Below are 17,394 nucleotides of genomic sequence, written 5' to 3' on the forward strand. Positions count from 1 at the left end.
AAGTGTGCTTGATGCTCTCCAGATATTCCGAAATGTAGCTATTGTAAAATGTACTGCCCATCACTCTACCCAAGATGGTGTAGACAAAGCTAATGCTTTTGCTCACAGTTTTGCTAGAAATGCCACTTTTTCTTCTAACTCTGAAGTGACTGTTTGTGTCCATCATACCCAGCTTACAGGACCTTGCTGACTTAAAGGAACAGGCACTCAAAGGTGAAAAGTGTGGCTGGAATAAAGATGGATGCCAGCAGTACCCAGGCAGGTTGTGATGAGACACAAATGGTAAAATGGTCACCGGCTGGATAATGCTCCCAATATGGCCAGCTTATTTCATGGTGTTTCCCACATCAGTATGATCATGCTGTTAGCATGCATTACTTTGTGCCTTATTTCCCTTCCGCTGCTCAATAGGACAGTCGTGTGTGTTGTATGTCAAACTTACATTGGTGTTAAAGATTTAAAAACTACAACGGCGGCCCATTCTGCACCTATTAGTCCTTTTGTCCATGAATACATTTACTTCATCCATATAATTTATGCTTATATTCTAATTCTAGTGTGTATGTTCCTTGGCTAAATTGTAATTTACACTTGCATGAGCTGATGCTACGACTGTTTCTAATAGACTTTACTATTTATTTCTGGATATCACTGCAGATTAGGCGTGACAAAAACACTCGCATAGTATACTCTGTAATTCAGAAACTAGGAAAAGCTCCACATAACCAACTTCATTTTCACGGAGTCATGCTGGTCGTCAGGGAAAGGGATGCTCTAAATGAGCAAATAGATACCCCCTGTCAACAAAAGTAATTTGCTGCAAGGTTTTGCACTGTTTCATTTTATACAGCAAGTAATAGGAGAGAATAACATGCACGATAAATATTGAGTATATAGGATAGACCGTATGACAGCAAAGGTCTGTTGGAGCACAATTTACACCAGATATGAGTAATGATTTCATTGAATACACAGGGTAGAATACCACGATATGAATTTGCAAGACAAACCAGAGGAGTCTGACTAATTCCAGCTCATTATTCAGTCTTAGTCAAATTATTCATCTTTGACTAGTATACAAAACAGGATTACTGCTCTGTAATATAATTTCTTTACAATTTGCAACAGAGTCTAAAATTTAAGACGACCCAGAATCCAGTATGGCCATAAAATAAAATAAAAATATATATGCGTCACTTTGTGACTAACATAGATAATGCCCTTATTTTGAATAGTGTGTGACTACAGGGAGGTGCACTTATGCCATGGCCAAGGTACTTTGTTAACCCGAACTATAGGTAAGCGATATGAATGTTGCCCACAGGATGTGTCAGCTCTGATACTGAGACGTTCTGTGTTTTGACACTGAAGATCTCAACCTTAATTGGCTCGCTCAGACGGAATCTGTTTACATTTTTGTAACCCTTGAGGGCCATTTCATCCGTTCCTATGAGTTCAGTTAGGCACCTGCTCGTATTCTTTGGGATGTCGATGCCAGAAACTATTATGTAGTAGTGTACATATTTGGGTTTTGCCTGTACTCTGAGAGCTTGCTTCCATCGATGGTTACGGGAGACCCCGTATCAAATGATCCTTTAATGCACAGATTATTATTTTATTGAATACATGCTTTCAGGCTTAACAAAAGCATGAGATCAGGCTTTCTTCAACACCTGTTTTTATAAAAATCCTTAGAAATATGTCCACTTACCATACCACTCATCCATCCATGCCACAGCTTGTCTGTGTCCCACCAGTAAAATGTCTTTAATATTCTGGAGGGTAGAGAGAAAAGAAAAAATGAACATTCGCCTAAAATGATTATCCTTGTGTGTTTCTGAGCATGTGTGTCTATTTAGCACCTCACACAGATACAGTTAAAATATATTATTGCACTGCACTTCAACAGGAAGGAGCAAGTACTCGACAGATTTAGGGCCACGTGCCACTCTTGTGGGACATGTGGGTTTAGATGGGCTGATGAATTATGTGTCTGAAGGCAAACGTTTTGCACTCCCTTACTTTACATAAGGGTTTGATCTCAGTCTGACAGCCGGAGGAAGTTTGCTAAAGACCTTAGGTTAATTAAATAAGGATTGTTTACCTTCCTGTTTGTGACATTATGGACTCTTGGCTATGGCCTGAGTGAGTCTACAGTGACAGATACTGACAACTTATTAACCAAGCTTCTTGACTTCTTTAAAGAAAAGGTCTTAGATATGAGACTGCAAGCCTTAAAGCAGATGTATTCTTGATACGGGAGCCAATGAAGAACCCTCAGGGTTAAGGTAATGTGTCAAATACCTTCCCGACCTTTGCTAAGACTCACTGTTACATCAATTGCCTTCAAATGATCCTGGATTGCATTCAAATACTTTTATCAGTTTTTTTGCAACCTTTACCACCCATCATCAAAACATTACATTCTATTGTTTAATAGTGCAGTTCCAAATGTAAGGTCATTGACTGCATCATGAATGCAACCTGAGCAGAGCCTAAATTCAAAGGAAGAGAAGTCAGCAAATGAGAAAACAAACAGAATGGTCTTTTATTGTATAGGGTGAGGGCCCAGTAAGAGATATTTTCCTGTTACATTCCTTTACATTAAATATCAACAAAGCACACAATGAAAACAGCATGGAACATTGGCATATAGGCAAACACCATGGAGACATGCAAGAGAAAGTATTTGGCTCATTGAAGCTAAAGGTCAGTACCAACGGCGGGGCGAACATCTTTGGAAGGACAGAGAACTAGCTGACCTGTGAAAGGAGATATTCCTATCAAGAAACACCCAATTGGAGGGGGTGAGTAAAACGACAATGCTGACAACCATATCGCCAGTTCTGGCCAATAGAAAGAGAGAGGTGGGGTGAGAATACACAACGGGTGAGGCCAGAAACCCTTTTAGAAAGTTATTTTTCATTCAGGAGGCATCAGAACCTTAGTGACACACCCATGAATGAAATCAGGACCAATAAACTAAAGGAGGAGGGTTATGGGGCTGACACACCACCAGACAATCCCTTAAAAACCAGGGAATGGCGAGAGGCAGCGGTGAACGCTTCTAGCCAGATTGGGGATAACCAATGCCTGCTGCCGTTGCCCAAGAGGGGCAGTTGTGTCCTGAGGATGGTTGAGACTTGGAGAAAGAAGATCCTAATTCTATTGTTAAAATATTTGGAGAGGAACTACAAATTTAGCTTTCCTTAATTTCAAGGAGGACATAAAGCAATAATTCTCTCAGAAGACTGAGCGTCCTAGTCTCCTTTGCAGGCAGTGCACATTCTGAGGGTGCTGGAGTGTTAGGATATTGGCCTTGTCTACCATAAAGGAGCAGAGACCAATATCCTGACACTCGTCCTGCCGGTCAGCACGGCAGGAATGTGTATTACAATGTTCCCGCCGGTGAATCCGATGGGAACATTGTAATATGCTCAGGGGGAACATTACCGCTATGGCAGTGGCGTCATCCCTGTCAGCTTTGTGGTCCCTTGGTGGGACCGGCAAACTCATAATCAGGTCCGTAATCTGGCAACATCAAAATGTACATGCAAGACAATATGTTATAAGCCTAAAGTAACAAGTAGAGGCATGTTTTATCACATTTATTCATATAGTTCATATAGTTCTCTTCTGTTTTATTATACAATTACCCTGTTGCGTGTAACTATATGTTGAAAGCCCCAGCATTTAGAAGTTGTACCGTTTGGAATCCCACTGGCAACTCTGACTCAAGATTATCTAACCCATATTTTAGCTAGATTATTGAGATAAATATTAGAAGCAGAAAAACACCTTTGTGTTTTTATTCCCAGTTGTTTTGTTCCAATTTTGACAAATCTTTGGAAATTGGTTGACTAGTTCTTGAGAATGGATTTTGTTGAGTATTAGTATAGTTTGGCCATGGGTTGGTACACCTTCGCTAATTTATAAAAACGCATAAAATCATTAAATGAAAAAATGCTTGGAATGGCACACAGTTTGTCAAAAGTAGATAAAAGGCAAAGCATGGAATGTACAAAGCAACGCCTAGCGTCATGACCGCATTATAGAAGTTCATACTAGGCCTGCTTTTTTATTATTTTAATACATGTTTAATCACAGCACGGGGTCCCCAAAAATCGAGGTCCTGGTGTAAGAGACCCGGCTGCTCACCCCTTATGAAAGCCGAGGCTGCAGTGAAAGGGCCCACTAATGTTCGAGGTTCAAAGATAAAGAAGTGCCGTCAATCTTGTTTGAAAGAGAATGGGGCCCTGTACTCTACGAGAACAGACTAATGCAACAAAGAGGTCAATTAAATGACTTTGTGACAACAACAATGCTTACTTTGTGGGTGAAGCTCTCCACTCTCGTCTGAAAACCATACACTTCAAATTTTACCGTCACCAACTTGTAGGAACACATGATGGGCTGAAATGTCTTCCTCCATCCTTCCACCAGCGGTCCCCGCCCTGTCTTCTTCGAATGAAATAGTGTGAGGTCCTGTGGAGCAGATCATCGATCATAAATTTTAGCCTGGCCAAATATCAGTTTAAAACAAATGTGTTTTGTTAAATTCCTTTTTACAAAATACAGATTATGGATCATTTTTAAATGCATAAGAGGATGCCTAGCTAGAGGGTAAATCAATACATGATATATTGATGCATTTCGTATGCCTCCTATACATCCATACGTTCATGCATGTAGAATCTTTTTACTAAGCAAGTACACCTGCGACGACAATTCTCTAATTTCTTTTTAAATTGTGTAGCTCATTAATCTTTACACATTTCTGACCTTTTAATGATATATGCTCTATATATTATTCCTATTAATTGGTGTTGGTTTGGTCTCACTATGAGGATGCAGCACCTCGCCTACTCACGATATTCTGAGAGGTTTTTGCACCAATAGGCTACATCCTATCAGAAGGAGAAAAAGTTTGTCTTTTGACACAAAAATACCAAATGCCAAAGTTCTCAAATCAACAGCAGAAGCAAATCCATATCAAGTAAGAGGTATAATTTTTCCCAAGAGTGCACACGTTTGGTCTACTTTTAGCAAGTTACTCATCTGTTGCGGTGGTATGTGTTGCTGCTTTGTTTCATACAGAACTTTATGCAAGCATGATATTGTCTACAAGTACAGTGCGAACCAAGTGATGCTGTGTTGACATCCATGAGACTCCACGCCGATTCACTCATTCTTGTCTCTAAGACTAGCCCATCTTTGTTTGCTGCCAGTCCTCTGAAACAGTGGGTCTATACAGTGAATGGGGATAGAAGAGGGAAAGTATTGCAGGGACATAGATACAATTGGGTCTTCTGTGCCAAATATAGGCAGGGAAAACCACAAACAGTTCGGGCCAAGCACCCCTTATCTACCAGCAAACTCTGTTCTGGTACCTTAGGGTTTTCCACAAAGGGTCATGAAAGGAAAATCTTTTATATAAAGATATCAGCACATGAAGTACAGCAATTAAAAGACACGAACAGAGGTCAAAGAGTGGTTTAATTTACCTCACTTTTCTTGTAGTACGCCTGCGGGAGTTCATCGAATGCAATATCCAATTGGCAGACGTCATCTGAAGGGGTAGGTTTTCCTCCAAAGACCTGCCAGCAGGAACAAACTGATTATGCATTCAAGTATGGGAAGCAAGAGAAGTAAATATGCTGAACTATCAGGCACTCAGAGGGAAAGAGGCAGTAGCCGCAGATCAATGATTGCAGAGAAGATGGTGACCAGAGTAGACAATGAAGTGTTCACAAGCTGTGTAGAAGCAGCAGTAATGAGATAGATGCATTTTGTAGGACAGCTAGAGTTTAGCTGAGTCACTAGATTATTACCGCTTGGGATTATAATTGGAAGTCCTTTACCAGGACACTACCCAGGATCCATGTCCCATCCCACACTCAGCATATGACAAAGATCATACGTTACTTGTTCGGGGTGGTTGCAGTTTTTGGACTTGAAGTCAACAGTGGTTCTGCAAGAAGGTGAAGAAGTCGCTAATGGACCATTAGCACCAATTGTGGTGTGTCCCTAGGTCTTTCCAATGAAGAAATCTGGCTAAGGCATTCATGTCTACTCCATCCCTTCACACTGGGTGCAAAGGAATCTATCTGTTCTATCTATTTTAGAGACTGTCCTTTAGCTAGATTACCATAAAAGGAGTCATCCATGATCAGTTGGGTGGTGGCCATGCTTTTCGCATCCTCAACATTGAGGCTGCATGGCTTTACCACTGCTGAACAATTGATATCTGAAGTGCCGGATAATCTCTGTTCTCTTAATTGGAAGGTTTGCTATGGGTACATACGTTTGCCTTTCTGAAATGGGAATGTCTTTTAAACTATGCTTTATTGATGTATTTATTTATAGTTTTATATAGCAACATAATGCATACGGATGGCCAGTACAGAGCACTGAAAAGTAATTGAAGTCTTCCACTGTAGATCTGAACAGTTGCAGCACTCTCCCTCATGTGCACATCACCCCTGTGGCCCTACCCCTTTCAAAAGTAAAGGATAATAAAAATAGTTTATTATCCTTTTGTTCTGTAAGATTTGCAGCTTCTGCTGCTGGCAGGTGGGGTGGGGGGGGGGGGGGGTGACGACAACGCTCCTCCGCCCATATGGAGGAGCTGCCCATGGATCTGAATGAGGGTAAGTCGAGCCCAACTGGGTGTGGTGTAGCAATCATTCAATATTCTTAGTTCACTACTTAGAAGTATTAAGACTTCAGCAGAACACATTCTTAAAAAGTTTGCTTTTCTGAAATTGTGGTGCTATGTTTCTGCTGAGATTAGGGGTGATAGAAAGGGATCTATTACCAGTGATCTCACTCCATTTTTCGAGAACTATCGTTGCATCACATGTCAGTTGGTCGATCAGATTTTCCTGGTAAGGATATAGCTGGAAGTAAAATTTTCCAGTAAGTCTGCTAGATTAAATAAGGGATCTTAAGACATTAAGGCCCTACATTAAGGCTGGCACAACTTCCGGGAAGGCATGGAGGCAGTCGCCAACTGGATGAGAAACAGCTGCCTTCAACTCAACGCGAACAAGACAGAAGTACTCATCATGGGCCCTCAATGTGACATGTGGAATGACTCCTGGTGGCCAGCCACCCTTGGAAACCCAACCACCCCCACAAACTAAGCCCGCAACCTCGGAATCATCCTGGACTCCAAACTCAACATGAACCACCAAATCAACTCGGTCACTTCCACCTGCTTCCGCACCCTACCCCTCCTACGCAAGACTTTCAAATGGATCCCCCTCGAACACAGAAAGACCATCACACACGCCCTCATCACCAGCAGACTGGACTACGGCAACGCATTCTACACCGGAATCAACAAGAATCTCCCCCGCAAACTACAGCTCATCCAAAACGCTGCTGCCAGGCTGGTCCTCGACCTGCCTCAACACTGCCACATCTCGCAACACCTTTGCACACTACACTAGCTTCCTATAGAGAAAAGAATCACCTTCAAGATCCTCACCCATGCACACAAAGCCCTCCACAACACCGTACCAGCCTACCTGAACAAGCGACTCAACTTCCACGCACCCCACAGGGCCCTAGGCTCAGCCCAGCTCTCTCTCGCCAAAGTACCCCTCATCAGGAAAACCAGAACAGGAGGAAGCTCCTTTTGCTACCTCGCAGCCACCGCCTGCAACGCCCTTCCACTCCACATCAGACACCCCCCCCCCTCAACTTCACGAAGGAACTGAAGACATGGCTTTTTTAAAAACCATCTCACCGGTGGATGCTACACATCCCCCTCGCAGCACCTTGAGACCTTGCAGGTGAGTAGCTGCGCTTTATAAACACTGATTGATTAATTGATAATTACAAGTTGGGTGGAATAAAGTAGCCTATTTACTATGCAATATAAATACTTCCAATTCTGAGTTTTTAACTTCAAAATTAAGCACAACCATAGCCAAACTGGCCCAAGCATCAGTATTTCCCCGGGAAACTGAAAGGGAAGGGGTGCTTTTGTCACTGGGGGCCGGTTTTGTAGCAGTTTTAAAAACACTTCAGAATTCCTTGTATATCCAACAGTTTTCAGGCAACAGTAAAAATGCCAAGTTAACTCTGGTGATTAATGTACTTGCTAGAGAGAGAGAGAAGAGTTTTGTCTCCTGGCAGTTTTGATTCATCTGAGGTAGCGCAGGGGCTTAACATACCTTCAGATCGCAGAACAGTATTTTATGTGCAATGCTTAGCGGCATACTGCTTTTGTCATTGGGCCTTTTGTTAATGTGCAGTTTATAAATTACAATCATAATCCATTACAGTGAGCTATGAACTACCATCAAAGAGCTACATGCAAATTGCATGGTACAGGTTTGAAAGTTGTGTTTTATTTCCAGTCTTCGATTATACTAATTTTGCTAAAAAGATTTGCTTGGATAGAAATAAATTGTTATCAGTAAAGTCAACCCTAACTACTGTGTTACATTCGGAATCGTGAGTTTTTGCTTCCCTTGACCAAGCACTCTTAAAAAATGCCTACCAGTATGAATGACGTGAATCCTACATCCTGTAATCCCCTTTGTCTTATGTGATATTTTCTATACTCTGATTTACACATGTATGATTCATTGTCACTGTACGTGGGTGTGATGTAAAGTGCTCCAACACACTATGCGGGTAAGAGAGGTGCTATAAAACAAATTAAATACATGTGAGAGAGGGGCTATGGAAGGATGAGAGGATCTGTTAGAGGGTGATGGAAGAGCCTCAATAAAGATGGTTGTGTCCTGGTTCACTGTAATGTCATTATTTACTCTGCTTTTAAAAACTAGTACAATTAAATATATAATGAAAATGTATTGTAGAATGTACCATTTTTGCCATTTTTCCTTACATTGTCTTGGGGGTGGGGAGAAGCCCCCATGCCCCCTTTGTAGTGGTCAGGTTTGCTCACTATGCAGCCTAGGGGGGCTGGTCTGACAACATTTTCTAGGGTAGCTTTGAGTTCCCAGTCCATCACTGGGCACAACATGCAGAATTGGTGTTTAGCACACAAGATTCTGCATGTTTTGTCTTTTTTGTGTTCTTTTTCCCCAATAAATGTCAGCATATTCAACCAGCCAGAATCTATTGTGGAAAAATTGCATAGGTGTGATAATTATAACACGGCTCATAATGCTGATCCATCTGCAAACTTTAGTTTGCGCTGGGTTTGAAATTTGGCTCCTAACTTATAATGAGAGCCAAAGAGTACCTACTTTGATGTCCTATTATCAACATTGCCTATGTTTGTCTTTGCATTGCTTTATCTCCTTCTGGAGAAACTTTGGGTTTTTCTAACTTGAACTCTACTTAAAAGCATTTAGAACTTTGGCCATTGGGACCTGACTCTACATTTGATTCTGGCTTACCTGTGTACGAATTTTCATGAATATCATGCATGGTAATGAAACATAATGTTAAACCCATATTTTCCCCCCAAAACACACCTATATCACACCCCTGGGGTCAGGGTACCTTTACCTTGACCTCTTATGCCACTTTCAATTAGGATACTCCACCCCACCACGCCCCCCGAGGACCGTGTTATGTGAAATAAAATGGCAGCCGCAACTTTCTAGGCAGGTTGCGGTCAGCCAGTTACAGCACTTCTTTTCGCACACACATTCGTGAAAATTAGCACATTTTCACAAAATAATCAAATGTATTGCGGCCAGAGATATCTAAATTTACTTTTCCTTTAATATCTCCAAACAAGCGAAAGCACATCCTACATACCAAAAGCAAGCCAGCTTTCTGTCAAATTTGGTGTAATTCTGTCCAGCAGTTCGGGCTGTAGTCATGTCTAAAGGTCCAATGGGAATGAACACAGGAAACACAACTTTTGTGGTCCCCCTTTATCTCTGCCCCCGACTGACGGATCACCACAAAACTTTCTGTGCGCAACAATAATCATTGGGGCACTTTTTGGGAAACTTTCGTGAAGATTCATCAAACTGCGCAAAAGATACAGGCAAGTCAAAAAACGCTTCTTCTATGGAAACGTGGTCCTAACTATAACTTCCTAGTGGTGAGTACCACTAGGTAATATATATATATATATATTGTAACTATGACTAGCTTGTGGCGACTGCCATTAGGTAGTTATAGTTAGGACCTAGTTTCTATAGAAAGAGCATTTTTTGTTTTGCTAATAACTTTGGTGCTGTTTGACAAATCTTCAGGAAATTTTCTAAAAAACGTTCATGCTCACATCAGCTGCTGTCTGGAAAGTTTCAGGGTAATCCATCTAAACAGGGGGCTGAGAAAAAGGGGCGGTCCCAAAACGTATTTTCCCCATAGGAATTTTCAACATGTCTACAGCCCAAACCACTGGACGGAATTACACCAATGGGCATACTTATACTCATTGGTGCAAAACTGGGCTAATGCAGTTTTGCGTCAAAAAGTTTACCGCTGTCTTGGGTCATTCTGAAGTGCCAGCCGGGAACCAAATGTATGGAATGCCGCAAGACGGCGCTACGTTTGGACCAGTGTAAACAAAAAAAGGTGCTAGCTGGGTGGGGGTGGCAGTAGAGGAGATGGAGGTTGAGCATAAAAAAAATGATGCTAGGCTGGTTAGAAGCAAAAGAAAAATGCTGCTAACAGCCTAGTAACATTTCCTGATGCACAACTATCCATAACACAGGACTCCTGTATTATAAAAGACAGGAATCATGCCCACCACCCCACTGGCCAGCACAGGGGACCAGTGTTCCCTGGTCATGGTCATGGCTATTGCACCCAGTGCCATGCAGGGGGGGGCATTTAAGGGCCCCCAATGGCACTTAGAAATTCTTTACAGCTACTTACCTATACTTAGTCTACTTACCTGGGATGGGGTCCCCCATCCTCTGGTGTCCCTCTGGTGTGGGTGGGGGTGTTCCTGGGGATTTGGGTCGGCGTTTAGCCATGGAAATGGCTCCACAGGTCCCCTAACGCCTAGTCTGACCCAGGCATTAAATAACGACATTATTTGGGTCCGCCTTCCACCCGTGCATCATTTTAGCACGGGGGTAAATATGGCACTATGGGGATTGCGTAATTTTTTGGATGGGAACACCTACCTTGCATCTCATTGACACAAGTTGGGTTCACGCATCCAAGAAATGGCACAAACTCCAATATGTTTACGCTAGACATGTCTAGTGTCAATATATAAATATGAAGTTAAGTTTGTGCCACATCTGCGTAAAAAAACAAATGATGCAAATGTGGCGCAAACAAAGTATAAATATGACCCCAAATGTGGCAGAAAGCCAGCTCTTGGTCCAGAAAGTGTGTTTTTTATGATTTGGTGTAAATCCGTTCAATAGTTTTAGATATTAAAGGAAAAAGAAATCTAGAAATCTAGGGACACAGATCCTCCACGGATCCTTCTGTCTCTTTGCTGATATCCGATTGGCTGTCAACATTTCAACAAGGAAGTGAAGCAGAGTCCCACAAAAAAAACAGATAAATAAAAAGAAAAGGGGCCAGGGTAGGGACACCCTGAGCCCCTAGCCTTGGTGCCGGGGTTCTCCACGGACCTCGCCATGGGAAAAAAGCATGTTTTTAAAAACAAATCTCAGAAAAATCTCCAGGTGAATCAACAGATTTTTCAGAGATTTAAAAAATAAAAAAACAAACAAACAAAAAAAAACTTGGTCTCCCGTGCTATTTGTTTTTTAGTTTGCCCCAGCTCCTGGGGGCATTGAGAAGGGAAACAGTATTATATCAATTTGTGGGGACCTGCACAAACCCCCTGCAGCCCAGGGACTGCCATATCCCTGGGGCATTGACAAATAAGTATGCAGGCAGGCCCGCTGGGCCCACCCATGCCGTGGGGAACGCAACGTCCCCGGGAAAAGGATCTTTAAAGAATGTGGGGAGCTCGCACAGCCCCCTGGGGACCACTACCTCCACCGGGTAATTTAAACCATTTATGGGTGGGTCATGCACTCCCTGTGCGCCCCGGGAACTACCACCGCCCTGGGGCTCAATGAAATAATGAAAAGAGTCCACTGTGGACCCCCACCCCCAGGGACCACTACCTCCCAGGAAATAAATAAAACTATGGAGGGAGGCCGCACGGCCCCCTCGTAGAGCCATAGATGGCCCTGAGGACCGTCACTCCCCAGGGCCAGCTCCCTCTACCTCCGAAGGTGCCCGCCCTTGGGAGGTAGCTGTTTGCTTTAGCTTGGTGGGAGCTGACAGCAAAAGCAAACATAACTCTGCTTTCTGCAAGCGGGAGCTGTCAAACATGATGTCATAGAACATGATGTAATAGTGATGCAAGTGATGCAATATGTGAGGTCATAAGCCGTGCATGGTGGGCACAAGCTATAGTTCGGTCTGGAGGTCGGACCAGTAGGAGTGCAGCAGTCTGACGTCTGACCGCCACCGCAGGTTTGGCAGTCCCCGGACCGCCGAGCTCATAATTTGGCCCTATAATATTACTTTAACCTTTAGTTTTTTCATTGAAAAAAAAAAAAAGTATATATTTTCATTCTACTTAGGACTTATTTTGGTTCCATTTGATAAATCTTAAAAAAGAAAATGGTTTATCCTTCCTGGAAAGTTTCAGAGTTATCCTTAAACACAGCTACATGAAAAAAGGCAGATGAAATTAGAACACATTTGGCAGAAGGCTAGGTCTTTACCTAGAAAGTATGTGTTTTGTGATTTGGTGAAAACATATTCAGAGATTAAGGTTCCAAATGTATAGATCTATCAGGCTGCTGTAAGGACAGCAAAATCTATAAATTAAATCTAATTAGCACATTGACAAAGATGATTAGCAGACATCTTAGGACTTGGAGACTGAGGGCCCTATTATGAGTTTAGCAGACAGGCTTTCCCCTCCACCAAACTCCCTGGCGGTGTTAAGAGTTTCCTGCTAGGTCGGCGGGTGGAAACCTGAGTTTCCGCTCACTGGCCTAGCTGGAAAGAGGCCACAACATTGTCTCTGGCTCGTAATCAAGATGGCGGAAACGCTGTCACCTGCAGAGTGCACCAGCACCCTCCCAATGTTCAGTGTCAGCAGACAGTGAACATTGCGACGGTGCTGGCCCCTTGAATCTGTTCTCTGCCAGTCTTTTCATGGCAGTGCCACTGCCATGAAACCACTGGCAGGAAAGGGGGTCGTAATCCCCAGGGCAGCGCTGTTTGTTGCGCTGCCATGTCAGATTAGGACCGACACCTACATCCAGACCGCCGGGATCTGAGATCCTGGTGGAGCTGGCGGTTCCCTGGTGGCCCAACCTCCAGGGTTGTAATGTGGCGGTCGGACCACTGCATTGGTGGCAGTCAGACCGCCACTGTGTGTGTGTCAGTCTAGAGACCGCCACACTCATGATTGAGCCCCGAGTCCCCTTGGCTTGAAAAAAATAAAAATAACATAGTAGGTACAGTAGGGATTTCCTCACCCACTAGACCTTGTGAGGCAGGGTATCTCAGAATTACCCCGACCAGGGCCAAAAGGAAACCATTTTTTGCAGTACCATTCAGGGGAATAAAGTGTGGGCTGCATTTTTAAATTATAATCTCCATGTAGTGGGCCTGGGGAAATGTGCATTCTCTATTCTTAAAAAAAAAAAAAAACTTTTTAAATATGTGGGGAGGGTGGTTTTTCATGCCTTCCTCCACCCAAGCCACGTATTAGTTCCAGGGACACCCTCCCCCCGGACCTGACAACAATTAGTTTTATGTAATTTTTTGGGGACAGGAGAGCTTTTGTGGGCCCTCCTCCCTGACCGACCTACGTATTGGCCCTGTGGATCCTCATCCCTGCCCTGGTTCCTGACTCTGGAAGGAGCAGAAAATAAACTTGATGCAGTATACTCCCACAGGAGCAGACATTAAGCCCCTGCCAGGCAGGAGCGCATTCATCGTTGCCAGCTTCCACCAGAAAACAGGAGGGGTGTTAGCTAGGAACCCATGAGGCTGCAGGGGCCTTGAGCCTCTGCACAAGACCAGAAAGTGGAACTGGGGCACTGACAAAACAAAAATGTCACAGTGGGTCTGGGATCCCTGTGTGGCCATTTCCATTCAAAAAGGCTGCCTCAGGTGGTACTAAGGCACCAAGAATATTTTTTTTTAATGTATTGCTAGCTCTCCACTTTAGTATTGAGGCAGTGTGACTAATCATTAAATATCACTGCTCCCTCCTGGAAGCACCCCATAATGCCTTGCCTGGGCTTTGTTTTTAAATATTGTCTTTGTTGTGGAGGGCAGGGGGACAACCAATGATTTATAAAAGTGTTGTTGGGGGGGCTGCACGGAGCACAGCAGTCCCTCAGAAAGTTTTTTTTTTAAGTTGCAAAAAAACACTAAGGGGCTCATTATGAGTTCGGCGGATGGTTTAGACCGTCCGCCAAACTTCCGATGGGGAGGATGCTGCCATACAGGCTACCTCCATGCTGGCCCCATTAAGAGTTTCCCGCTAGGTCAGCAGGCAGAAACCTGAGGTTCCACCCACTGGCCTAGCGGCAAACAGCCTACAGCATTGCTTCTAGCTCGTAATCGAGCAGGCAGCAATGCTGTAGAGCGCAAGGTACACCAGCACCCTCGCAGTGTTCACTGTCTGCAGACAGATAACATTGCAATGGTGCTGGCCAGGGGGGCCCCCTGCACCCGTTCTCTGCCAACAATTTCATGGGGGTGATACCGCCATGAAACCGCAGGCAGAGAAGAGGGGGGCGTATTAGGATTGTCGCCACCTTCAGCCTGATCTCAGCCCCAGGGACTCCATCCCCCAGAACCCGGCCGTGTCACCTGGGTGCCCTCTGAGGCACCCAATCACCACCATTGAGAACTGCAAGGGGAGCCTGAATTGCCCTGCAGTCCCAGCTGGCTCCCCACCTCCTGCAGGAACCAGCATTGCTGTCACAGACAGGGAGCTGCTAAACGTGCAGCTCCCTGTCTGTGAGAGCAATCATTTCCTCTGTTTCTCTGCCCACATGTCTGCAGTCAGGGAAACAGAGGAAACCTCAGCTCCCCGCAAGTGTGAGCTGTTTGACAGCTCTCGCTTGCTGGGATCAAAGTGCTTGCTCTGACTTAGTGGGAGCTGTCAAAGCTCCCGCCAAGTCAGAGCAAACAGCTATGTCCAGGGGGTGGGCACCCCGGGCCATAGCAGGAGCTGGCCCTGGGGCTGGCAGTCCCAGGGCCATTATTGGCTCCTCAAGGGGGCTGTGCAGTCCCCCTCCAATGTTTGTATTTAGCCCCAGGGAGGTAGCGGTCCCTTGGGCTCGGGGGGGTCTGCAGGATCCCATATTGTAATTAGGCAATTTTGCCCTGGGAGGTGGTGGTCCCTGGAGTGCAGGGGGGTAGCACCCCCCGCATGCTATTGAAAATAAGCCCTTGGGAGGTGGCGGTCCCCAGGGCATAAATAAGCCCGGAGGTGCCCAATCACCCCCTCCTTTATTTTTTATATGTCCTCGGCACCTGGCCCACCTGGGGGCTTTAGTAAAATAAGCACAGGAGACCGCGCTTGTTTTTTCTTACATTTTTGCCGTGAATTTGCAGCAGAAATTTTAATACGTGTTTTTTTGGCCTGGCGGTGGTCCTCTGGGACCTCAATACCAGAGCTAAGGGGTCAGGGTGTCCCCACCCTGGCCCCTTTTCTTTTTTTTGGGGGGTGGGGGAGGACTCAGCTGCAGCCCAGTCCCAAGATGACTGCCAACACTTCCTGGGTGAAGTTTTGGCAGCCAATAATAGCTCTGTAGATCTCTGCACTACTTCCTTATTATTCGTAAAGTTGTTGGGAGGGAACCGTGGCCCTAGATATACAAATTTGTTTTTCCTTTAATTTCTCTTAAACTACTGAACGGATTTACACCAAATAACAAAAAGCGTAATCTGCAGGCCAAAGGCTAACTTTCTGCCAAATTTGGTGCAGTTCGGGCAGTAGTCGTATTCAAACTCCTATGAGAATTAACAAGGGAAACGCACCTTTTTTGACCTCCCCGCTTTCTTCTCGGCCCCCGCTTGACAGATCACCCCGACATTTTCTATGCGTAACACGAATCACTGGTACTCTTTTTTTGTGTAATTTTGTAAAGTTTGTCAGATGGCACCAAAGATATAGGCAAGTCAAAAAATGCTTTTTCTAAGGAAGCATGGTCCTAACTATAACTACCTACCAGTGACCAAGTTTTTTTATATGTGTGTGTGTGTGTTCATATATATTTACTTATGTAAAATATATTCACTTTGGTTTCTTTCTAAAGGTTACAGGGACGTTATAGTTAACTCACATTTTAAATGTACCAAACCATAGAAATTCACCTGTTATAGTTCGTTATCTCAAGTAACTACAACTCATGCCCTAAGGTAACTACAACTTGAACCCCCACCATGCACAGTTTTTTTCATCAAAAATGTTATATTATCAATGACGTTATCAAAGAGGTCATGAGTGCTGCAATTTGTGGGGTAATTAGCAGTGCATGGCGAGCACCTATTTCCATCCCCCGGGTCTGTGCACTGGTTCATAAAATGGCTGCCCCAACTTTCTCCACAGGTTGTGGTCAGCCAATCACAGTACTGCTTCTGTCGCGTGGAGACACGACGCTCCGCGCAGGAGCCGTGATGGACCCGTGTCCCTATTTGTACAAATTTGTTCATCACTTAATAACTACAAAACCACTGAATGGATTTACACCAAAAACAAAAAGGGCTCTTTCTTGACCAAGAGATACCTTTCTTCCAAATGTGGTGTAATTCTGTCAAGTGTTTCAGGCTCTATCACTGTTCAAAATCCCTATGGAAAAATGAATGGGGAAAACACATTTTGGGTCCCCCCTTTTTTCTCAGCCCCTGCTTGATGGATCACTCAACTTTCAAGACAGTAGCTGAGGTTAGCATATTTTTTCATAAAATTTCGTGAAGATTCATCAAACGGCACCAAAGTTTTTAGGAAAACAAATAATGCTTTTTCTATAGAAACTAGGTCCTAACTGTAACTAGGTTTTTTATTTATATATATATATTTGCACTACTAACTTTTAGAGGAGTTTGTGAACAGGAAGACAACCAGGTAGCTGGGTATTTAAATGTAGATCACATTAACCAACTCTCCCTATTTTTTAAGAGCTTTATTAAGTACTTTTCGTACAAGGTGTTCTGGTTTTCCCATATCTCACTGAAAAGAAACGTTTTTCCAGGTGGTGGCGCTAGAACATCTGAAATGTTGCTGAGCCCAACTCCCTCAGCCACCTTTCCTGCTACAATAGGACATATTAGTGGCACAACTGACACACAGAACACTCCATAGGTCGTGTTATAGTCACAAGATTTGTTTGTGTTAGTTCTCTGGGCCTCAAGGACACTCAACACTGATTTCCTGCATTAACAAATTATTCTTGCATTTGATTGCAACAAGCCAACAAGCTTCCCAAGTTG

The 17,394-nt window shown here is 43.9% G+C and overlaps 1 protein-coding gene across 1 annotated transcript in view; it reads right to left on the reverse strand.

The window, feature by feature from the left end:
* LOC138246247 (cytoplasmic phosphatidylinositol transfer protein 1-like) overlaps positions 1-17,394 on the reverse strand; it is a 225,102-nt gene that overhangs the window by 20,038 nt on the left and 187,670 nt on the right. The window contains exons 6-8 of the mRNA XM_069200662.1: positions 5,505-5,597; positions 4,330-4,485; positions 1,712-1,775 (exon numbers count right to left, since the gene is read on the reverse strand). Of these exons, the coding sequence (XP_069056763.1) occupies positions 1,712-1,775; positions 4,330-4,485; positions 5,505-5,597 (313 nt within the window). The remainder of the gene's footprint in view (positions 1-1,711; positions 1,776-4,329; positions 4,486-5,504; positions 5,598-17,394) is intronic.

The sequence above is a fragment of the Pleurodeles waltl genome, chromosome 7 (assembly GCF_031143425.1).
Source record: "Pleurodeles waltl isolate 20211129_DDA chromosome 7, aPleWal1.hap1.20221129, whole genome shotgun sequence".
NCBI lineage: Eukaryota > Metazoa > Chordata > Amphibia > Caudata > Salamandridae > Pleurodeles > Pleurodeles waltl.